Raw genomic sequence first — 24,783 nt, 5'->3', positions numbered from 1 at the left:
TGCACTGTGAAGAGAAAATGGCGCTAGTGTGCTGAGAGAGATAGCTCCGCCCCTTTTTCGCTGACTTTTCTCCCGCATTTTTATGGATTCTGGCAGGGGTATTTATCACATATATAGCCTCTGGGGCTATATATTGTGATATATATGCCAGCCAATGTGTTTTTATTGCTGCTCAGGGCGCCCCCCCCCCAGCGCCCTGCACCCTCAGTGACCGGAGTGTGAAGTGTGCATGAGGAGCAATGGCGCACAGCTGCAGTGCTGTGCGCTACCTTGGTGAAGACTGATGTCTTCTGCCGCCGATTTTCCGGACCTCTTCTTGCTTCTGGCTCTGTAAGGGGGACGGCGGCGCGGCTCCGGGACCGAACACCAAGGCCAGTTCCATGCGGTCGATCCCTCTGGAGCTAATGGTGTCCAGTAGCCTAAGAAGCCCAAGCTAGCTGCAAGCAGGTAGGTTCGCTTCTTCTCCCCTTAGTCCCTCGCTGCAGTGAGCCTGTTGCCAGCAGGTCTCACTGTAAAATAAAAAACCTAATTATATACTTTCTTTCTAGAAGCTCAGGAGAGCCCCTAGTGTGCATCCAACTTCGGCCGGGCACAAAATCTAACTGAGGCTTGGAGGAGGGTCATAGTGGGAGGAGCCAGTCCACACCAGGTGACCTAAAGCTTTCTTTAATTGTGCCCAGTCTCCTGCGGAGCCGCTATTCCCCATGGTCCTTTCGGAGTTCCCAGCATCCACTAGGACGTCAGAGAAAAGGAATTACTGGTAGGTATTAAATTCTCTTTTTTTTCTCTTACGTCCTAGTGGATACTGGGGATCTGTAATTTAGTACCATGGGGAAATCCCAAAGCTCCCAAACGGGTGGGAGAGTGCTGAGACCCCAGTAAAACCACCTGAGCAAACTGAAGGTCATCCTTGGTCAAGGTGTCGGATCGATAGAACTTAACAAAAGTGTTCGAACCAGACCAAGAAGCATCTCGGCACAACTGTAAGGCCGAGACCCGCACGGCAGACGCCCAGGAAAAGCCCACAGACCTTGCCGAGTGGGCCTGAATAGACGTCGGCAAAGGCAGAGCCACCGAAGTATAGGCCTATTGAGTGGTCAACCTGAGCCAACGAGCAATAGATTGCTTAGAAGCCGGATGACCATTCTTGGTGGCGTCATAAAGGACAAACAGCGAATCAGATTTCCGATGATGAGCCATCCTCTTGACATAAATCTTCAGAGCCCTCACTAAATCCAAGGACTCTGGCCCAGTGGAATCGTCAGATTCCGAAAACTGAGGATGGGTACTGAGTTCCGCCTTGTCTTCATGAAAAATCAAATAAGGGCTCTTACAGGATAAGGCCAACAATTCAGAGACACGTCTAGCAGATGCCAAAGCTACGTTTATTGGCAGAGTAGATTCCTGACTTGACCATATCCCCTAGAACTGGGGCCCTTGGGTCACAGCCCCCCAACCTCGGAGGCTGGTATCCATTGTCAGTAGAATCCATGATTGGACATTGAAATTCCTGCCTTCTACCAGATGAGGAACTTGTAGCCACCATTAAAGAGAAATCCGGGCTTTCAGAGATAAGGTCACTTCCTGACGCATATGGAGGTTAGACCCCGACCATTTGTCCAGCAGATCCAGTTGAAATGGCCAGGCATGAAATCTGCCGTATTGGATTGCCACGTAAGCAGCAACCATCTTGCCCAGCAAATGTATGCAAAGATGTATGGACACCTTGCGAGGACGGAGCACTGAGCAGACCAAAGCCTGGATAGCCAAGGGCTTGTCCATCGGAAGAAACACCTTTTGAGACACTGTTTCCAGTATCATTCCCAGGAACTGGAGACGTTGGGTCGGTTCCAGGTGAGAATTCTGGAAGTTTAGGATTCACCCATGATCCGTAAGTAGTCAAGTTGTCAGATCGATGCTGTGCAATAGATGCTCTCTGGACACAGCCTCTATCAGGAGATTGTCCATGTAGGGGACAATGTTGACTCCCATCATGCGTAGTTGCAGCATCATCTCCACAATGACTTTGGTGAAGACCATCGGAGCTGTGGACAGGCCAAAGGGCAAGGCCTGAAATTGGAAATGGTCATCCAGGATGGTGAACCTGAGACGAGCTTGATGAGGGGGCCACATGGGAATGTGCAGGTAAGCATCCTTGACATCTGGGGATACCAGGAATTCCCCCTCTTCCAGACTGGACACTACTACCCGCAGGGATTCTATCTAACACCTGCAGATACGGGTTTAGAAACTTCAGGGTTAAGATGGGTCGCACCTAACCGTCTGGTTTCGGAATGAAAAAAAGACTGGAGTGAAAACCCCTGTTGCATAACGGAAGAGGTACTGGGACCAAACACCCCTGTTTACAAAAGTTTTTAAATAGCCTCTTGCAAGGTAACTCTTGCTGCGGGTAAAACTGCCAAGCTCGATTTGAAAAATCCGTGAGAAAGTGCTTGAAATTCCAGCCGGTATCCCTGGGAAATGAGGTCCCTCACCCAAGGATCCCGACAGGACTTTGCCCACACGTGGGCGAAGTGTTGACGGCGAGCACCCACCTGAAAGTCGTCTTGCCGCTGGGCCCAACCATCACGCGGAAGGCTTAGCAGCAGGGGATCAGGTGGTCTGGTCCAGGGAGGCAGCAGCTGCAGGTTTACGGGACCTACCACAAGATCCTCTCTGAGTGGTGGAGAGGCCCCCGGCCCCTGCCTCTGAACCTTGCCACATGAAAGGACTGCAAGGAGAGTCCTATGTAAGAACGTATAGCAGGTGGCACAGCCGACGGCAGATAGGTAGACTTACCCGTCGTTGCCTGGGAGATCCATTTATTTAATTCGTCCCAAAACAAAGCATCACCTGTAAAGGGAAGATTTTCTACACCCTTTTTGGAATCAGCGTCCGCTGACCATTGACGTAACCACAGAGCTCTGCGTGCCGAAACATCCATAGCAGTAGTGCGGCCATTTATCTTACACAATTCCTTAATAGCCTCTCTCTTAAAATTAGCAGCATCCTGTATGTGTTGCAGCAGAGTAATGACCTCACCCTGGGGCAGATTGTCTAATCCATTAATAATATTATCGGACCACTTGACTATTGCCCTTGAAATCCATCCACAAACTATTGTTGGGCGCTGTGCTATGCCCGCTGCCGTATAAATTGCCTTGAGAGTGGTCTCAATTTTACGGTCAGCCGGCTCTTTTAGGGATATAGCCCCTGGCACCTGCAGTACCAATTTCTAGTAGTCTGGACACAAACGTATCGACTGACAGGGGGTTTTCCCATACCTACCTGTCCTCAGTTGGGAGGGGAAAGGTAGCTAAAAACCTCTGAGGAATTTTACATTTCTTATCAGGGTTTATCCATGCCTCCCTGACCAGGGAGTTTACCTCTTTAGACACAGGAAAAGTTGCTGAGGTCTTTGGTCTAACATTAAAGTACAAATCCTTATCTGGTTCTGCCTCCTGATCTGGTATGTGAAGAACCTCTCTTACAGCAACAATGAGGTCCTCCACCCCTGGGAACAGAGAGCTATCCTCATCCATATCATCATCATCCACATCAGGCTGATCAGAATCAGACTGGAACACCTGTGGCAGTGAGCGTTTATGTGAAACCAACAGAGGTGGCTGAGAAGCCTTTCTGTTATCTGATGTTTTAGCCATACAATCAATAGACTGTTTCAACACCTGTCTCTCCTTTTTAGCTGCAGCTAATTCTGAATTTACATTCTGAATCATGCTTTTAAAATGATCTAACCAGTCAGGTGCCTGTAAACTGTGTCCCTGTGGAGATAAGCAGCACGCATAACCATGTCCACAGACATATTTACACAACAGTAATACAGTGCAGCTCACTGAAACACCTCCACACAGACCCTAGAGAGCCCCTGGAGTGACAGTGAGGAAACGGAGACCAGCACACAAACACCCAGTGTGTGAATTTATGTGCATAACCTAATATAAGTGCAGCGGCGCTGCTGCTGGTGAGCTTCCCCCTGCTATGACCCCCTGGTACCAGTACAAAGTCTGTAACAGCGTGGGACCCCGGAGGAGCAGCGTGCATGCAGGCTTGAAGTCCACAGCAGCAGGAAATGGCGCCTTCCCGCCTCTGGTCCCGCTCTGGGAAGCCCCACACCTTGCAATGGTGCGTGGTCCCTGTTGTTTTTTTATAGTGGCCATGTTAATAAACAGCAAATATCCATAACAGTACACACAAAGCCTTGCTTGACAGTGAGCACTGCAGGGCATCAGCCCAGAGCCAGTTTTGTCCGCGGCGGGCACCGCAGCTCGTGGCCCGTGACTGCCGCGCGACATGCCGCCAAAACTGCACCGGGACCCCGGTGAAACACTCACCGCACCTTGATCTTCGCCATCTGTTAGAGGGTGGCGGCTAGCTGTCAGCGTGGGCACACATACTAACAATGTGTGATCAGCACCTCAGGAGCTTAGTGTCCTGTCAGCTGGGAATACGAACCATTAACACTGGGAGCGAGAAACACAAACATTTTACACATTACGGCAGGCAGAGTTCCCATTTTACACATTTCGGCAGGCAAGAGTCCCTATTTTACACATTACGGCAGACAGCGTCCCCTTTTTACACATTACGGCAGGCAAGAGTCCCTATTTCACAAATTACGGCCCCATTTCACACATTATGGCAGGCAAAAGTCCCCATTTTACACATTATGGCAGGAAAGAGTCCCCATTTTACATGTTACGGCAGACAAGAGTCGCCATTTTACACATTACGGCAGGCAAGTGTCCCCATTTTAAACATTACGGCAGGCAAGAGTCCCCATTTTACACATTAAGGCAGGCAAGAGTCCCTATTTTACACATTACAGCAGGCAAGATTCCCTATTTCACACATTACAGCAGGCAAGAGTCCCCATTTCACAAATTACGGCAGGCAAGAGTCCCCATTTCACAAATTACGGCAGGTAAGAGTCCCCATTTCACACATTACGGCAGACAAGAGTCCCCATTTTACACATTATGGCAGGCAAGAGTCCCCATTTACACATTACGGCAGGCAAGAGTCCCCATTTTAAACATTATGGCAGGCAAGAGTCCCAATTTTAAACATTATGGCAGTCAGAGTCCCCATTTTACACATTACGGCAGTCAGAGTCCCCATTTTACACATTACGGCAGGTAAGAGTCCCTATTTTACACATTACGGTAGGCAAGAGGCTCCAGGCTGCAGGCTCAAGTCTCCCCAGGCAGGCTCCAGTCTCCCCAGGCTTGCCCCCCAGGCAGGCTCCAGTCTCCCCAGGCTTGCCCTCCCCCCCAGAATATTCTCTCTGGGCTATTAGGCCTAGGGATAAATACATACTTACCGCGGCATCCACGAGTCCCGCGACCGCGTCTCTCCTCTCCTCGTGGCAGCGGCTCCACCTCTCATTGGGGCAGAGGTATTAACCTGGAGAAGGCATAAGGAAGTGATAAACTAGTGATAAATGCAAGGTGATAAACACACCAGCCAATCAACTCCAATATGTAAATTAACAGTTAGGAGTTGATTGGCTGGTGTGTTTATCACCTTGCATTCATCACTGGTTTATCACTTCCTTATGCCTTCTCCAGGTTAATACATCTGCCCCATTACACGGTGTGACATCATGACGTCACATCGCGCACAAAGCGGAGCAGTGCCGGCGCATCCCAAGCCTCCTGTGAAGGCGGCAGATCTGGGACCAGTGACAAGTGTGGGTGTGGGAGCCGCATCAAATGAAGGGGATAGCCGCATGCGGCTCGAGAGCCACGGGTTGGCCACACCTGCACTAGGACGTAAGAGAGACATACTATAATCATTCTTACAATTACGATCACTTTCCCCTTCTATTTAGTTTAAAGAGAGCTGGAAATTAAATGTTGTGTAAACACTTTATTTGTATACATTTGCATAATATGGTCACCTAAACTATTTCCAGCATTTGGCTGTTTGAACTAGCCTAAGCACAACCCAGTGGCCAGGTTACTCCAACTTTTACACAGAACCTGTATTTAAAACATATATTGAACAAAAACTAATTTTTAAACTTGACAATATTTCCAAGTGTGTGCCCCTGACACAGTCCTTTTCCTCCTCCCTTACTTGAAATGCATTATTAATATTTTAGATAAATCTCTGACTATGAAGTACTACTGTATAACTCACTGCCCAATGTGTAATACTGTACAGTAGCTGCAACTGCGTACCGCTCTCAAAACAGGAAAATGTCAGACATGGGAATCACAGAGAATTCATGGAATTCCTCCCATCAACAGTAGTACTGTAGGTCTGCGTCTGCCATCCTGATACAATCACTGCCCAGTATACCTACACCCTGTTTCACCTGGCTACTCAGAGAGAGTCAGGCACTTTGCTGGGCAGCTTTTCTGTGACAGAAGGAGCCCTTAGGCTGTCATTTTGTTGTACGGAAGAAATTATCGCTACACTCTCCAGATCTGAAAGACGCACCCGGTTTCGGCACAGTGAGGGAGCGCTGAACTATTTATAAAAGTGCTTATTATTTGTATTCGGATTAAACGTATTTCTGCTACTTTAAGAAGATGAAACCAATTCCCCAACTCCTGATATGCGGAAGGCGCCATATTGCCGTACGGCGGAAGCTCTAGCGGTAGCCGCCATCTTGCTGTAGGGAAGTGGCTCTCTTGGTGAGGTAGGGAAGGGAGCGGCGGCCTGTCAGTGACTGACACCGACTCATAGCTGTAAATCTTCGGTGAGTTCCCCAGCCAGGAGCCGCCATGATCCTGCTAGAGGTGAACAATCGCATCATAGAGGAGACCCTATCACTCAAGTTCGAGAATGCGGCGACTGGGTGAGTGCGAGGCTGGTGCAGGTTACTATGAGTCCAGGTGTGACCGGTAGTGGGCCCTGGGTGTGTGTGGGGAACCCGGCACTTGGGGATCTGGATGCGTTTTGGGATCCAGGTAGTGGGGGATCTAGGAGTGTGTGGGGAATCCGGCAAGGGGGACCCAGGCACTGGGGGACCTGGGGTGTGTGTGAGGAACTGGGCACTGGGAGCCTTGGGTGAGTGTGTTGGAGTGCACTGGTTGTATGGACCACTGGGTAAGTATGTAATTCTGGGTATGTTGGTGTACAGTATGTAGGCCAGTGACTTGGCCATGGATGGGTGTGTAACTGATGTGTGTGTTACTGTGTTTAGATTTTTATTTTCAAAATTGCTGGTGATTCAGATTTTTTCTGAGGTAGTGCTGTAACATGTACATATATACACATTATATGCCATATATACACATTATATGCCCTTGCATCCATAAACGTGCTTGAAGTAAAGCTACTTCATCCTATTTGCATGTTACTACAAGCCTTGTCAAGCCTGTTACTTGGTTCCCCCTCCAGCTGTGCATGCTGGTACAAGTTGTCCTGTGCTGCTAACATGGATGTAGCTGGCATGCAAGCACTGGGATTACTTTTGCTGCCAGACTTAGAGCAGTCTAATGACTTGTAATAAGTGGGGTAATTCAGATCCGATCGTAGATGTGCTAAATTTAGCACATCTACTATCAGTTTCTCAGACATGCGGTGGGACTGGGCGTCAGGGCTAGTCCGCCCTGAATGTCTGTCTCTGCCCCCACCCCCCACTTGGGTGCAAAAGCATAGCATGCGATGCTTCTGCATCCGGCGAGCAGCTCCCTAACAGCGCAGCTTCTGCGCACTGGCAGGCAGCTACCCGCCGCGTCGCAGCGGCTGCGTGTGACATCACGGCGTCCCGCCCACGCAATGGTCTGGACACGCCTGTGTTGTCCGGATTGCGCCTTGTCAACGGCGTTCGTATGCCCCGCGACCACCTCTGCCTGTCAATCAAGCAGAGGCGGTCGCAGCCCTGAGATGCTTTTAGCATCTCACTGAGCTCCCGGTGTGCGCGTGCGCACTCCACAAAGGGATTCAGACTGCGATCTCTGCCGCTCCAGCGATCCAGTCTGAATAACGTCCAAGATGTATTGGTTGTTACAATTGTAAAGCGCAACGGAATATGATGCGCTATATAAGAAACTGTTAATAAATGAAATAAATGCGCATTAATTAATCGGTGCTCCTAAAAGACAGTGGTTCTTACAGCTGTTAATCACCTTCTATTTATCTATAGTGCAACCTTTCTGTATTCGCAGATAGATGAACACGGATTACACATTCCTAATATTTCAATATTTTCAGTCTTAAGTTAATTTACTAAAGTAATATGCAATTGCATTCCATTTAACGTGTTGTAGTGCTGAAAAAGGCATATTATTGTCTGGTCTCCTGCAGACTTTACAACTTTTATTTAGTTTTTGCAGTATTATTCATTCATTTGGTAGAAGACTCACAAGTTAGAGATTAAACCCATAACTGAGGCTTTTTGAACAAGGGCATGCAAATAATTTCTGGTTTCTATGTGGTTGGGTATGCGGTCAGCATGCCGACAGTCGGAATCCCAGTGGTCACAATACAGATGCCGGGATCCCGATGGAGGCACCATACCCCCGCCAGTATACAGGGTGGGGTAGGTGATTCCCCCTCTGTGGGCGTCCACAACACCCATAGTGGGAGAATAGAACCAAAACCTCGCCACCGAGCACGCAAGGGGCTTAATTGCGCTCGCCCCCTTTCTGGCGTACCACCACTCGGGATGCTGATGTTGGCATAATGACATTTGGCACCCTGAGCGGCGGTAAATCATACCAAACCCTGTGGTTGAACGTGCTTTTGTACTTTATAGACTCTACCAAGGTTACTGTGTGGGAGCCTAAAAGGAACTGGAAAACATTTCCACTGTAAATATATTACATTATTAGTTTTCTTAAAATAGAAGTGTATTTGCATAACACTATTCATCATATTTTCTCTTTTAGGAATAAACCAGAGGCTGTGGAGGTGACATTTGCAGGTATTGTTTGTACCCCTGTCTCTTTGCCACTAATGTGACCTCTGTACTTTATTTTATTTTTAAAATTAGCAATCTAGTAAATTCTCAATAAAGTGATACAACGGGGTCTCTACTAAAATAGTGGCCAATCACTTATGTTCTGTATTATTAATGGGATCCGGTCTCTAGGTCGACATGTTCTAGTTCGACGGGTCAAAATTAGTTTATAACAATTTTTTTATTTATTTTTTTACTTTTTCATACTTAACGTTCCACACAGACTACGATTGGGAATAGTAACCTGTGCCGAGCGCAACGGTAGCGGAGTGAGGCACCTTGCCCGAAGCATGGCGAGCGGACACGGTGCACTAATTGGGGTTCCCGGTCACTGTACGGAGAAAACGACACACAAAAAAACATTAAAAAACTCATGTCGACCTTTTACCCTATCGACCTAGTTACTGTCGACCAATAGTGGTCGACCCAGACACTGTCGACCTAGTTACTGTCGACCTTCCATACCACACCCATTATTAATGTGTCCACATGCAGAAGTTGCCTTCACTTATACCCCTCTCACACTGCACAAATAATCCGGTATATTGACGGGTCAACGCGGGTCGCTGTGCGGTGTGAAAGGTGTCAGTCCCGAATTCCCGGGTCGCCTGTCCCGGTATTTAAACCTGGGAATAAAGCAGGGTTATCACCTGGCCAGGTGCAGTGTGAATGGGTTGCCGAGTCAATGGGACTCGGTCACAGTATAGGCAGAGGCGTCGTTGAGAAGATCTCATCTCCCAGCTCCGTCTCCGCAACCGCTCCCGATGGCATATTGCCGGGTTGGGAAGCCAGTGTGAAAGGGTCCAGTGCTGGGTCGCACCCGGGAAGGACCCGGAATTGCGATCTGAAAGCTGTATTACTAAGTTTATGCTTTGTGTAATGTTTTCATCAAAATATTCAGAGATTTGATGATTGATGTTTAAAAACGTTGAGGTCCCTGTCTTTGAAAGTCCTGGTTACTATGTATTTGGGTAGGTTGAACAATTATAATTAAGCAAATTATTTTTGCTCATTTTCCATACATATGACTGAAAAAATAAGCCAACAGCTAGCTTAAGGTGGGTACACATGGTACGATGCATACACACTTGCTGATGCCGGCAGCGACGAACAGCCCCAGATCTTCTTGCATGTTCAAAAGATCTTGGGCTGTCTTTAGCGACCTGCGGGTGCGTGCTTCGCCATCGGTATCCTTCATACACACAGAACGATGTGTCGTTCCGATTGATCGGGAACGTCCAGATTGTGGCTCTAATCGTTCATGTGTACCCACCTTTAGGGCAGAGCAAGGACACCTAAAGATATATCTGCAGATCAACCGATCTGCAGATGGTGATTGCCAACAATATTAATGTAAACACAACAGAAGGGGCAAGTCTGTAAAAAGAAGTAAATATGGCATTATTATAGATTTAAAAGAGTGGAGCGAGGTAAGGGATTTTAAAAGTGGTATCACAGGCCCGAAATTCTGCTGGAATTTATAAGATCCTTTTTTTTTTTTTTTTCTTAGATATGCAAAATATTCTCCATATTTGCAAGATCCCAAATTCTATTCATAACTAAGTGCAGAGGAGGGGTCTCCAGGCATTTTCAGTGTAATGCAACTAGGCACCTGGCTGTGTTCAATATTTGAACCACCAAGTTATTGGTTATAGTATCCAATCAGTGTTCGTAAAAATGCGCTATAGCGCAAATTTTACGCTGTTTTGAGGCCCGGAGACTCACGTTTCGAAAACGGGTGGGTCCCTAGGACGCGCTCTACTGCAGCCAATCCCTAATGGTGCATCTGGCTCGGCATGAAAGACGCGCGTCCTGTACAGGGACGGCATGCTCCACTGTGGTTCATGCGTGGCTGCATGATTTGGTGAGTTGGTGTCTCTGACAATCACCGGGTGACTGTATGGTATATACGCTGTGGGTGGTAGCAGCTGGACTTCATGTGGTGGTGAGAGGGCTGAGTGTTCCTGCAGCGGACGAGGGGGGTGGGGGGTTTTCTCAGTCTTGCCGCGGCCTGGGGGTCCGTGTGCTCAGAGATCCTCCAGGGTGCTGGGCTGTGCGCTTACTGCTTCTGCGGTGGCGGGTGAGATCCGGATGCTTAGTGGTTTCCCTGTGGGGTGGGGGACATCAGAGCTGGCCCTACGAGTAGGCATTGTAGGCAAATGGAATGCCTTGAGGGCATCCCAAGCATAGAGCCAGCATCTTCTCTATGCACTCTAGACTGCTTGCTTCTCCCCGACTCCTCCCTTGAGATCTGTCAGGGGTAAAGAGCAGATACTACTAGCGTCTGTGTGCCTTGACAGGTAGCTCCACCTCTCAGTGATCACTTCTCTTGTAGAAGCTTCAGCCGCTGCTGGGTGATCAGGCAGTACTTGTACCGCCGATGACTGCCGCTGCAAGCTGGCTTCAACTCTAGCCGCACTCTGCAGAGCTCCAGGCCACCGCTATTGTACTGTAAACAGCACAGTCAAATCGCCGCTGCCTGCTTAGGCAACACAGAGGTGACCACAGGCAGCGGGGAACTGCAGAGGGAAGAGCTGGCACTGAGGGGTGAAATGTAAATGGCACAGAAGGGTGAAATTGCACTGAGGGGCGAAATGTGACAGGGGAGAGATGGCACAGATGGGTGACATGACACAGAGGGGAGAGATGGCACAGATGGGTGAAATGTGACAGAGGGGAGAGATGGCACAGTGGTGTAGTACATCACAGAAAGGAGAGATGGCATTGATGGGTGATATGGCACAGGGGGGAGAGATGGCACAGAATGCTGACATGGCACAGAGGGGTGAAATGTCATTGGCACAGATGGGTGATATGGCACAGAGGGATGAAATGTCCCAGAGGGGGGAGATGGCACAGATAAGTGATATGACACAGAGGGATTTACATTTATTATTTATTGACTTGCCATAGTATATGTGTAGGGAATGCGGGGAGGCATATGGGGAGCTCAAAACCACAAATTGCAATGGGACCCATTAACAGTGAAGTAGGACTCCAATTTTTCAAATTGAGGGGTCCCCGGACCCACATATTTTTCTGGTCCGCCGATCACTGCCAATGATGCAGTTGGTAAACTCAAAAGAAAGAACCAGGGATCTTTAACAGTATAGACATTGACCACTTTACTTATCAAATTCGCAATCAGTATAGTGGTATCTTGGGGCAAGTCCACCATATGTTGATAAAAGAACTCACTGCGCCACAGCCTCTCCAGCAGGGGAGACTGAGGGAAACATTTTGTCTAATCTAGTGGGGATCAAGTACCATCTGTAAACGATTATTATTACCAGTTACTTATATAATGCACACACATTCCGCAGCACTTTATAGAGAAAATTTGTCCATTCACATCAGTCCCTGCCCCAGTGGAGTTTACAATCTATATTCCCTACCACATGTACATACATTCATGCTAGGGTTAATTTTTATTGGTGTCCAATTAACCTACCAGTGTATTTTTGGATTGTGGGAGGAAACTGGAGTACCTGGAGGAAACCCATGCAAGTACGGGGAGAATATACAAACTCCACACAGTTAGGTCCATGGTGGGAATCGAACCCATGACCTCAGTGCTGTGAGACAGTAATGCTAACCATTACACCATCCGTACTGATCTTTTAGGTGATTTCATTTAGAAAAGTTGAAATAGATATCTTTGACATAGACACATGAATGTCAGACTAAGACTGTTCATCAAGGTGAGGACCAAAGTCTATTTCCCATTGTAGTTCAAACGATGGTGTAGGAAGCTGCCTATTGGATAGGAGAGAGTAAATAGTTGCTATCATGCCGTGAGTTAGGGGCCACTGGTAGCACAAAGATCCTAGGGTGGACAGAGAGCAAAGGGATGTGGGGCTGGCCAGGGAGGTGACAGTGTCTCATCTGGAAACACACCAATAGGTTCACCTCTGGGAAGTCAAATTTCAATTGAATGTCAGCTAAAACATCTATAACACAATGTATATTTCTACAGAGTGGGAACGTAGAGAGGATTGGTGAGGTGGGAAGATAGGGTTATACCATAAGCAGGTAAGGTGAGAGGAAGACGAAGGGAGCTGAAAGTGTCGAGTACAGTAATCCCAGGTCTGAGTCATGCCACCTCATTGGCCTCTCTGCTCCTAATATCCCCCACCTCAAGGTAGAGGTGGGGGCAAACCAGGCAATAGCATGACTTAAATGAGAATCATAAGAGTATAAGTCAGGCCTGGCTAACCTGTGGCTCTCCAGATGTTGTGAAACTACACATCCCAGCATGCCCTGCCACAGTTTTAGCATTCCTTAATAGCAAAACTGTGGCAAAGCATGATGGGACTTGTAGTTTTACAACAGCTGGAGAGCCACAGGTTGGCTAGGCCTGGTATAAGTGAATATCTGGGAAGCCTCATCTATTACTATTAGTTCTAGGTTCTTTGTTCCTCCATACAAATCTGATAAACCAGGTACAGTATGTATCTGAGCTAAGACTGAGTCCGTCCCGGACTAACTGGTAAAGTTTGGATCAAGTATAAAGGTGGTCATTCCGAGTTGATCGCTAGCTGCATTCTTTCACTGTGCAGCGATGAGGCAAGAAAACGGTACTTCTGCGCATGCGGCGCAATGCGCACGCGCGACGTACTTTTACAACGGCTGATGTAGTTTCACACAGGGTTTAGCGAAGCTTTTCAGTCGCGCTGCTGACCGCAGAGTGATTGACATGAAGTGGCCGTTTCTGGGTGTCAACTGACCGTTTTCAGGGTGTGTTAAAAAAAACGCAGGCGTGCCAGGAAAAACGCAGGCGTGTTTGTGAAGTCAAAACAGGAACTGAATAGTCTGAAGTGATCGCAAGTGCTGAGTAGGTATTGAGCTACTCTAAAACTGCACAAAAAAACTTTGCCACCGCTCTGCGATCCTTTCGTTCGCACTTCTGCAAAGCTAAAATACACTCCCAGTGGGAGGTGGCATAGCGTTTGCACGGCTGCTAAAAACAGCTAGCTAGCGAGCGAACAACTCGGAATGACCACCAAAATGTATGGAAGGATGTTCATCTGATTAGACTTCAGTCTATGACCCCTTTTCCACTGTAGCACGGGTCGCAGCCGTGTCGCCTGACACGGCTGCGACCCGTGCTACAGCCCCCTTTCACATAGCGCTCACCAACCCGGCGACCCGTGCTACAGCCCCCTTTCACATGCCCCCGCGCATTTACCCGTGTTTTAAAAGCTAGTGGAAAAGGGGTATATGTTAATCACGAGCTATAGTATGTCACAAGTGACCTAAAGATCACCTCATGAGTCTGTATTGGAGAAGTATAATAACTCCATTGTATCTGGGTCATCTGCTGAACAAGTTAATTATAAGTCTTGGCCCTCCCCTGTTTTATAATCTGTGATTGGACCCATTACCAGCCACTATTTTTCTCTTACGTCCTAGAGGATGCTGGGGACTCCGTAAGGACCATGGGGTATAGACGGGCTCCGCAGGAGACATGGGCACTCTAAGACTTTAGATGGGTGTGCACTGGCTCCTCCCTCTATGCCCCTCCTTCAGACCTCAGTTAGATCCTGTGCCCAGAGGAGACTGGATGCACTGCAGGGGAGCTCTACTGAGTTTCTCTGAAAAGACTTTTGTTAGGTTTTTTATTTTCAGGGAGCACTGCTGGCAACAGGCTCCCTGCTTCGTGGGACTGAGGGGAGAGACGCAGACCTACTTAACTGATAGGCTCTGCGTCTTAGGCTACTGGACACCATTAGCTCCAGAGGGTCGGAACACAGGTGTCGTCCTCGCTGTTCGTCCTGGAGCCGCGCCGCCGTCCTCCTCACAGAGCCGGAAGATAGAAGCCGGGTGAGTATATGAAGAAAGAAGACTTCACAGGCGGCAGAAGACTTCAGATCTTCAGTGAGGTACCGCGCAGCGGTAACACTGCGCGCCATTGTTCACACACACAGGCAGAGCAAGGGCGCAGGGGGGGCGCCCTGGGCAGCAATAATTACCTCAAATAAACTGGCACCAGGCTTAGGTACTGCGGAGGCAGTATATTATAAAACCCCCGCCAGTATAAAAAATTTGAGCAGGACCGAAGCCCGCCGTCGAGGGGGCGGGGCTTGATCCTCCAGCACTAACCAGCGCCATTTTCTCCACAGCATGCTACAGAGAAGCTGCTCCCGGACTCTCCCCTGCTGAACTAAGTAACGGGATAAAAAACATTTATTTGGCGCAAATCACTTATACAAAAAAGCGCTGTATAGGCTAGGACTGTGTTTCGGTGTATAGTGGCGCTGGGTGTGTGCTGGCATACTCTCTCTCTGTCTCTCCAAAGGGCCTTATTGGGGGACATTCCCCATATTCATACATCCCAGTGTGTGTGGGGGTGTCAGTACGTGTGTGTCGACATGTCTGAAGCGGAAGGCTCGTCTAGGGATGATGCAGAGCAGATGGTGGTGGTGTCTCCGTCGTCACAGCCGACACCGGATTGGTTGGACATGTGGAATGTGTTAAATGCTAATGTGACTTTATTGCATAAGAGATTGGACAAAGCAAAGTCCAAGGACAAAGCAGGGAGTCAATCCATGGCTTTGGCGGTGTCACAAGACCCTTCAGGGTCCTATAAACGTCCCTTTTCCCAGGTAGCAGACACTGATACCGACACGGATTCTGACTCCAGTGTCGACTATGATGATGCGAGGTTACACCCAAGAGTGGCCAAGAGTATTCAATATATGATTATTGCAATAAAAGATGTTTTACATATCACAGAGGACCCTTCTGTCCCTGACACTTGGGAAACTCCAGACAAGAGACTGCAGGTTCCCAAGAGAATTATTATGGCGTATCCTTTCCCCTCAAAGGACAGGTTATGGTGGGAATCCTCGCCCACGGTGGACAAGGCTTTGACGCGCTTATCCAAAAAGGTGGCGCTACCGTCCCCGGCGGCCCTAAAAGATCCTGCGGATCGCAGGCAGGAAACTACCTTAAAATCAATTTACGCGCATACTGGAGCCCTACTCAGGCCGGCAGTAGCATCGGCATGGGTTGGTAGCGCAATTGCAGCGTGGGTAGATAACTTGTCATCGGACATTGACACCTTAGATAAGGATAGTATTTTGTTGACCTTGGGTTACATTAAGGACGCAGCGTTATATATGAGAGAGGCTGCGAGAGATATTGGGCTGTTGGGTTCAAGAGCCAATGCCATGGCAGTTTCTGCTAGAAGGTCCCTGTGGACCCGTCAATGGACAGGTGATGCTTATTCAAAAAGACATATGGAGGCTTTGCCTTACAAGGATGAAGTTTTATTTGGGGAGGGCCTCGCGGACCTGGTTTCCACAGCTACCGCGGGTAAGTCTTCTTTTTTGCCTTATGTTCCCCCACAGCAAAAGAAAACACCTCAATACCAGATGCAGTTCTTTCGGTCGCATAAGTTCAGAAAGGGTCGGGGCTCTTCCTTCCTCACCAGAGGTAAAGGTAGAGGGAAAAGAGCACCAGCTACGGCTAGTTCCCAGGAACAAAAATCCTCCCCGGCCTCTACAAAATCCACCGCATGACGCTGGGGCTCCGCTGTGGGAGTCCACACCTGTGGGGGCACGTCTTCGTCTCTTCAGCCAGGTCTGGGTTCAGTCGGATTTGGATCCTTGGGTGATCGAAATTGTATCCCAAGGCTACAAACTGGAGTTCGAAGATGTGCCTCCACACCGATTTTCCAAATCGGCCTTACCAGCTTCTTCCCCAGAGAGGGAAACGGTTTCAGCTGCCATACAGAAACTGTGTCAACAGCAGGTGATTATCAAGGTTCCCCTGGGGCAACAGTGAAAGGGTTTTTATTCAACCCTGTTTGTGGTCCCGAAGCCGGACGGCTCGGTCAGACCAATTCTAAATCTAAAATCCCTGAACCTATATTTGAAGAGGTTCAAATTCAAGATGGAATCTCTCCGGGCAGTGATCTCCAGCCTGGAAAGGGGGGATTTTATGGTGTCTCTGGACATAAAGGATGCATACCTTCATGTCCCCATATATCCTCCTCATCAGGCGTACCTGAGATTCGCTGTACAGGATTGTCATTACCAGTTTCAGACATTGCCGTTTGGGCTTTCCACGGCCCGAGAATTTTCACAAAGGTGATGGCGGAAATGATGGTGCTCCTGCGCAAGCAAGGGGTCACAATTATCCCATACTTGGACGATCTCCTGATAAAGGCAAGATCGAGAGATCAGTTACTAAAGAGCGTGGCTCTCTCCCTGACAGTACTACAACAACACGGCTGGATTCTAAATCTGCCAAAGTCGCAGTTGGTTCCGACAACTCGGCTGGCATTTTTGGGCATGATTCTGGACACGGAAAAAAAGAGGGTTTTTCTCCCAATGGAAAAAGCCCAGGAACTCCAGAACATGGTCAAGGACCTGCTAAAACCAAAAAGAGTGTCAGTTCATCAATGCACTCGGGTATTGGGAAAGATGGTGGCGGCCTACGAGGCAATTCCGTTCGGCAGGTTCCATGCGAGAACTTTTCAGTGGGACCTTCTGGACAAGTGGTCAGGGTCCCATCTACAAATGCATCGGAGGATAAGCCTATCTACCAGGGCTCTGTTGTGGCTTCAGAGTGCTCACCTGCTAGAGGGTCGCAGGTTCGGCATTCAAGATTGGGTTCTTGTGACCACGGATGCGAGCCTCCAAGGGTGGGGAGGAGTCACACAAGGAAGAAATTTTCAGGTAATATGGTCAAGCCAGGAGGCTTGTCTACACATCAATGTGCTGGAATTAAGGGCCATATACACATGCCTACAGCAAGCGGAGAATCTTCTTCGCAACCTACCCGTTCTGATTCAGTCAGACAATGTCACAGCTGTGGCGCATGTAAACCGCCGAGGCGGGACAAGGAGCAGAGCAGCAATGGCAGAAGCCACCAGGATTCTTCGCTGGGCGGAAAATCACGTAAGCGCTCTGGCAGCAGTCTTCATCCCGGGTGTAGACAACTGGGAGGCAGACTTCCTCAGCAGACACGATCTCCATCCAGGAGAGTGGGGGCTTCATCAAGAAGTCTTTGCAGAAGTAACAAGTCGTTGGGGACTTCCTCAAATAGACATGATGGCGTCACGCCTCAACAAAAAGCTTCGGAAGTATTGTTCCAGGTCGAGGGACCCTCCGGCAGTGGCGGTGGACGCCCTAGTGACACCGTGGGGGTTTCAGTCGGTCTCTGTGTTCCCTCCTCTTCCACTCATCTCAAAACTATTGAGAATCATAAGACGAACAAGAGTGCAGACAATACTCGTTGTTCCAGATTGGCCTCGAAGGGCCTGGTATTCAGATCTTCAGGAAATGATCACAGAAAATCCGTGGCCTCTTCCTCTATGGGAGGACCTGTTACAACAGGTCCAGGACTTACCGCGGTTACGTTTGACGGCATGGCGGTTGAACACCAAATCCTAGCTAGGAAGGGTATTCCGGGGGAAGTCATCTCTACTCTAATCAAAGCTAGGAAGGAGGTGACGGCGAGGCATTATCACCGTATCTGGAGGAAATATGTGTCTTGGTGTGAAGCCAAGAATGCTCCTATGGAAGATTTTCAGCTGGGTCGTTTTCTCCATTTTCTACAGACAGGAGTGGATATGGGCCTAAAGTTAGGCTCCATTAAGGTGCAGATTTCGGCCTTATCTATATTCTTTCAGAAGGAGTTGGCTTCTCTCCCAGAGGTCCAGACTTTTGTGAAAGGAGTGCTGCACATCCAACCTCCTTTTGTGCCCCCAGTGGCACCGTGGGACCTTAACGTGGTGTTACGGTTCCTTCAATCACACTGGTTTGAACTTCTTCAAACGGTGGAGTTAAAATTTCTCACTTGGAAAGTGGTCATATTGTTGGCCTTGGCATCTGCGAGGCGGGTGTCTGAATTGGCGGCTTTGTCTCACAAGAGCCCATATCTGATTTTCCATGTGGATCGAGCGGAGTTGAGAACTCGTCCGCAATTTCTACCTAAGGTGGTTTCGTCGTTCCATATGAACCAACCTATTGTGGTGCCGGTGGCTACGGGTGACTTGGAGGATTCCAAGTCCCTGGATGTAGTCAGGGCTTTAAAGATTTATGTAGCCAAGACGGCTAGAGTTAGGAAAACAGACTATTGCTCGCTGGATCTGTAACACGATTCAGCAGGCTCATTCTACGGCGGGATTGCTGTTACCAAATGCGGTAAAGGCCATTCCACTAAGAAGGTGGCCTCTTCTTGGGCGGCTGCCCGAGGCGTCTCGGCATTACAGCTGTGCCGAGCAGCTACTTGGTCGGGGTCAAACACTTTTGCAAAATTCTACAAGTTTGATACCCTGGCTGATGAGGACCTTATGTTTGCTCAATCGGTGCTGCAGAGTCATCCGCACTCTCCCGCCCGGTCTGGAGCTTTGGTATAATCCCCATGGTCCTTACGGAGTCCCCAGCATCCTCTAGGACGTAAGAGAAAATAAGATTTTAAACCTACCGGTAAATCTTTTTCTCCTAGTCCGTAGAGGATGCTGGGCGCCCGTCCCAGTGCGGACAATTTCTGCAAGGCTTGTATATAGTTGTTGCTTACATAAGGGTTATGTTACAGTTGTGATCAGTCTCTGGCTAATGCTGTTTTATTCATACTGTTAACTGGTTTGCTATATACCATGTTGTACGGTGTGTATGGTGTGGGCTGGTATGTATCTCGCCCTTAGATTAACAAAAATCCTTTCGTCGTACTGTCCGTCTCCTCTGGGCACAGTTCTTTTTAACTGAGGTCTGGAGGAGGGGCATAGAGGGAGGAGCCAGTTCACACCCATCTAAAGTCTTAGAGTTCCCATGTCTCCTGTGGAGCCCGTCTATACCCCATGGTCCTTGCGGAGTCCCCAGCATCCTCTACGGACTAGGAGAAAAAGATTTACCGGTAGGTTTAAAATCTTATTTTTTCATTGCTGTGGATGGATAGAGAGTATTTATTGATGCAGTGATCATTATCCCATTTGTGCACAAGACCTGAAACATGGATTGTTCTTCCTTGCTAACATCTTTTCATTTGCTACTCAGATTTCGATGGCGTTCTTTACCACATTTCTAACCCAAATGGAGACAAGGCGAAAGTGATGATCAGCATTTCCCTGAAGTTCTACAAAGAGCTGCAGGAACACGGTACTGATGAGGTGAGTTCTTTAAAAAAAAAAAATCTTATTGTAAAAAGGCACTAACAATTGAGAGAACCTATATCTAGAACATTTATTATAAATTCTTATTTATGTGTTTAATCCGACCAAAAGATACTTGTCGCTGCCAGTTACAGTAAGATGAAAGCTCATTAGCATATTTGGCAGCATTTTAAGTAGTTATGGGACATCTAAAAAGAAACATTGTCGTTACCAATGTGTTGTTACTTTTAACTGTGCGGACATTAGAACGGTAAAACTTTAGGAGCATGTTTAAAGCTATAATGTGCGCATTGTGAAAATGCTGTAAGTAGCATCGTGTTGGGATCCCGGTGCCGGTTTTCTCATATTTAGTCACTGTCATCATAGAGACTATAGACATATTGCATGTTTCTCAACATCAGACCATCTACATTGATGCCACTATATCAAAGCTGAGACCTTGTGCATGCTCTCGGGTGCAGGGGAAGGAGGCTGCGGGTGCAGCAAAGTGACATGCAGGTACAGTATATGAGCATACCCACAAACTTTTTCCAGCATGTGTGTTTTCCCAACTACTCCCAGCAGGAAGGACGATTCATAAATGGTGATTAAAGATTGCAAAAGCACTACTGATGGGAAAAACAGTGGAACCAAGCCATCCATGATTCTGATGTTTTGTTTGATTCCCATCCCTAATTTAAAGCTTATCCTGAAGAAGGAAGAGTAACAGATCTTTGATTGTTACTGGAATTAGTCTTGAATTGGTAGTGTAACAGAGTTTTATTGATCTAATAAGCCACTGTTCAACATCATTTTGGCTCCTCAAAACAACAACATTTTAGCCCTTCCGCATAAGAGTCCTAGTAAGGATTACAGTCTGTGTCCGAGTGTTTTCTGTCATGGAAAGCATGAGGATAAAGTTATTCTGATTTAGGTTATATGGGGGACTGCTGCCACTGGGTGTTGGTGTTTGAGCAAAGGATGTGTGATTAATGGAGGAGGGGGAAGAAACGGCCGCAGGGAAACATGAGGGGAATAGAGGTGAGCAGTGAGCCCAGGCAGTATGGGATGTGTCTGTGGATGAGGGAACAGGAGAGCGCACAGTGTGTGTGGGACATATGGGACACATATTAATTAAACACCCATAAACATTTACATGAATGTATTTAAAAAAACACATGTAGGGATAGGGTCTTCGAAAGGAGCTTATCCCTGCGATGTGTAAGAAATGAAGTGAATGCATTAGTGGCCACTTCCTTCTGTTTTGTGCCTTGGCAGTGCTACTGAGCTTGCACAGTCTGGCCACATGTGTGGCGGCCATTCTGCGGTAACTTGCTGGGGTTCTGTAATAACTTCTTCTTTTCAGACAGGGCACCACAGGGAAATAGTTTGAGAACCCTTGGGTTAGAATACTAGTGTACACTTACTACTAGGTACTAGTGTACACCATGCTGAATAACATCTAAACCAGCATACTTATGGTATTTAAAAAAGTGTTTTGTGGGTTTTTGTAGGAGTTAAGTGTTTTACAAATAGACCTCCCATGCTTTGTCTAATCGATTCCTAAATACATTAAATAGCTGAGTATATGTAGTATGTACCTTCCCTACAAATTCTAATTTCAAAGGGGTATGGGTCGTTGGTTCGGCACAACTTAGGTCGACATTCATTAGGTCGGCCACTATTGGTCGACATACATTAGTTCGACATGGTCATTAGGTCGACATGTACAAGGTCGACAGGTCAAAAGGTCGACATGGGTTTTTTACTTTTTTTTGGGTGTCGTATTCTTCGTAAAGTGACTGGGAACCCCAGTTAGTGCACCGTGTCAATGTTGTCCACGTGGATCGTAAAGTATGAAAAAGTTTAAAAAAAATGTTTTCAAATGTGAGAAAACTCATGTCGACCTTTTGACCTGTCGACCTATAGTGGCCGACCTAATGCCTGTCGACCTAATGACCGTATCCCATTCAAAGAGCCAGAAGTGTGTAGTCCTATCCCTGGTCCTGTCCCCCATTGGTGCGTCCCAAACCTGGCATGCGCAGGTTTCAACAGCTTTGTGTCTAGTTAGATGTGTTGAGCAAGAGAAAATATATGCTGTGTATAATGGTAGAGGAGACCCTGAAACATCTGGATACAATTGTCTTCAGAGAACATTTTTGTTTTGTTTGTGTATTTATGCGTATGTATTATACGTTGTGTATACCTAAGGAGTGTATGTCAGATGGAAACTATTATTCTTCAATGACACCTGCCAGTTATTTGTTCTTAACGTATGTTATATGTTGCAGTTAAATAGTATGAGCAATGTGTTTGTTTTTAGATGCGCCTGAGTGATGCTGCACACTGCTTTTAAGGCACTAATTTGAGGCCTAGAACATAGAGAACAATTATTTATTTTCCATGGTATTGTCATTATCCTGCAATGTAGGCATGGAGGAAGTGCTTAGTGCATACACAAGGGTGTAAATACCAAGTGCTTTCTGCATCTTCTTAAAATCTGGTAAGTGCTCCATAGCACTGATAGTTCAAGAAATACTTTCTAACAAGTGTTTACTTGAAGCAATCGCAAGTGTAAAGCTGAGCATACACTATACAATTTTCTCTGACGTCCTAAGTGGATGCTGGGGACTCCGTCAGGACCATGGGGATTAGCGGCTCCGCAGGAGACAGGGCACAAAACTAAAGCTTTAGGATCAGGTGGTGTGTACTGGCTCCTCCCCCTATGACCCTCCTCCAAGCCTCAGTTAGGTTTTTGTGCCCGTCCGAGCAGGGTGCAATCTAGGTGGCTCTCTTAAGGAGCTGCTTAGAAAAAGTTTTTAGGTTTCTTATTTTCAGTGAGTCCTGCTGGCAACAGGCTCACTGCATCGAGGGACTTAGGGGAGAGAAGTTCAACTCACCTGCGTGCAGGATGGATTGGCTTCTTAGGCTACTGGACACCATTAGCTCCAGAGGGAGTCGGAACACAGGTCTCACCCTGGGGTTCGTCCCGGAGCCGCGCCGCCGACCCCCCTTGCAGATGCTGAAGATTGAAGGTCCAGAAACTGGCGGCAGAAGGCTTTTCAGTCTTCATGAAGGTAGCGCACAGCACTGCAGCTGTGCGCCGTTGTTGTCACACACTTCACACCAACGGTCACGGAGGGTGCAGGGCGTTGCTGGGGGCGCCCTGGGCAGCAATGTATAATACCTTATTCTGGCTAAAAATACATCACATATAGCCCCTGGAGGCTATATGGATGTATTTAACACCTGCCAGGTCTCAGAAAAACGGGAGAAGAAGCCCGCCGAAAAGGGGGCGGGGCCTATTCTCCTCAGCACACAGCGCCATTTTCCCTCACAGAAATGCTGGTGGGAAGGCTCCCAGGCTCTCCCCTGCACTGCACTACAGAAACAGGGTTAAAACAGAGAGGGGGGGCACTTATTTGGCGATATGTATATATATTTCTCTATCGTCCTAGTGGATGCTGGGGTTCCTGAAAGGACCATGGGGGATAGCGGCTCCGCAGGAGACAGGGCACAAAAAGTAAAGCTTTAGGATCAGGTGGTGTGCACTGGCTCCTCCCCCTATGACCCTCCTCCAAGCCAGTTAGATTTTGTGCCCGGCCGAGAAGGGTGCAATCTAGGTGGCTCTCCTAAAGAGCTGCTTAGGAAAGTTTAGCTTAGGTTTTTTATTTTGCAGTGAGTCCTGCTGGCAACAGGATCACTGCAACGAGGGACTTAGGGGAGAAGAAGTGAACTCACCTGCGTGCAGGATGGATTGGCTTCTTGGCTACTGGACATCAGCTCCAGAGGGACGATCACAGGTACAGCCTGGATGGTCACCGGAGCCTTGCCGCCGGCCCCCTTGCAGATGCTGAAGTAAGAAGAGGTCCAGAATCGGCGGCAGAAGACTCCTCAGTCTTCTAAAGGTAGCGCACAGCACTGCAGCTGTGCGCCATTTTCCTCTCAGCACACTTCACACGGCAGTCACTGAGGGTGCAGGGCGCTGGGAGGGGGGCGCCCTGGGAGGCAAATGAATACCTATTTTGGCTAAAAATACCTCACATATAGCCTCCGGAGGCTATATGGAGATATTTAACCCCTGCCAGAATCCGTTAAGAGCGGGAGACGAGGCCGCCGAAAAAGGGGCGGGGCCTATCTCCTCAGCACACAGCGCCATTTTCCCTCACAGAAAGGCTGGAGGGAAGGCTCCCAGGCTCTCCCCTGCACTGCACTACAGAAACAGGGTTAAAACAGAGAGGGGGGGCACTAATTTGGCGATATGCTTATATATATATTAAGATGCTATAAGGGAAAACACTTATATAAGGTTGTCCCTATATAATTATAGCGTTTTTGGTGTGTGCTGGCAAACTCTCCCTCTGTCTCTCCAAAGGGCTAGTGGGTCCTGTCCTCTATCAGAGCATTCCCTGTGTGTGTGCTGTGTGTCGGTACGTGTGTGTCGACAGGTAGGAGGACGATGTTGGTGAGGAGGCGGAGCAATTGCCTGTAATGGTGATGTCACTCTCTAGGGAGTCGACACCGGAATGGATGGCTTATTTAGGAAATTACGTGATAATGTCAACACGCTGCAAGGTCGGTTGACGACATGAGACGGCCGACAAACAATTAGTACGGTCCAGACGTCTCAAAAACACCGTCAAGGGTTTTAAAACGCCCGTTTACTTTAGTCGGTCGACACAGACACAGACAGGGACACTGAATCCAGTGTCGACGGTGAATAAACAAACGTATTCCTTATTAGGGC

The 24,783-nt window shown here is 48.0% G+C and overlaps 1 protein-coding gene across 1 annotated transcript in view; it reads left to right on the top strand.

The window, feature by feature from the left end:
• The first annotated feature begins 6,473 nt into the window (after positions 1-6,473).
• ARPC2 (actin related protein 2/3 complex subunit 2) overlaps positions 6,474-24,783 on the top strand; it is a 62,844-nt gene continuing 44,534 nt past the window's right edge. Inside the window, exons 1-3 of the mRNA XM_063933935.1 lie at positions 6,474-6,826; positions 8,865-8,899; positions 19,942-20,054. Coding sequence (XP_063790005.1) covers positions 6,753-6,826; positions 8,865-8,899; positions 19,942-20,054 — 222 coding nt within the window. The 5' untranslated portion in view covers positions 6,474-6,752. The remainder of the gene's footprint in view (positions 6,827-8,864; positions 8,900-19,941; positions 20,055-24,783) is intronic.

This window comes from Pseudophryne corroboree, chromosome 7 (assembly GCF_028390025.1).
Source record: "Pseudophryne corroboree isolate aPseCor3 chromosome 7, aPseCor3.hap2, whole genome shotgun sequence".
Lineage (NCBI taxonomy): Eukaryota > Metazoa > Chordata > Amphibia > Anura > Myobatrachidae > Pseudophryne > Pseudophryne corroboree.
The sequence above is the reverse complement of the archived record's forward strand: the minus strand, read 5'-3'. Positions and strand labels throughout refer to the sequence as shown.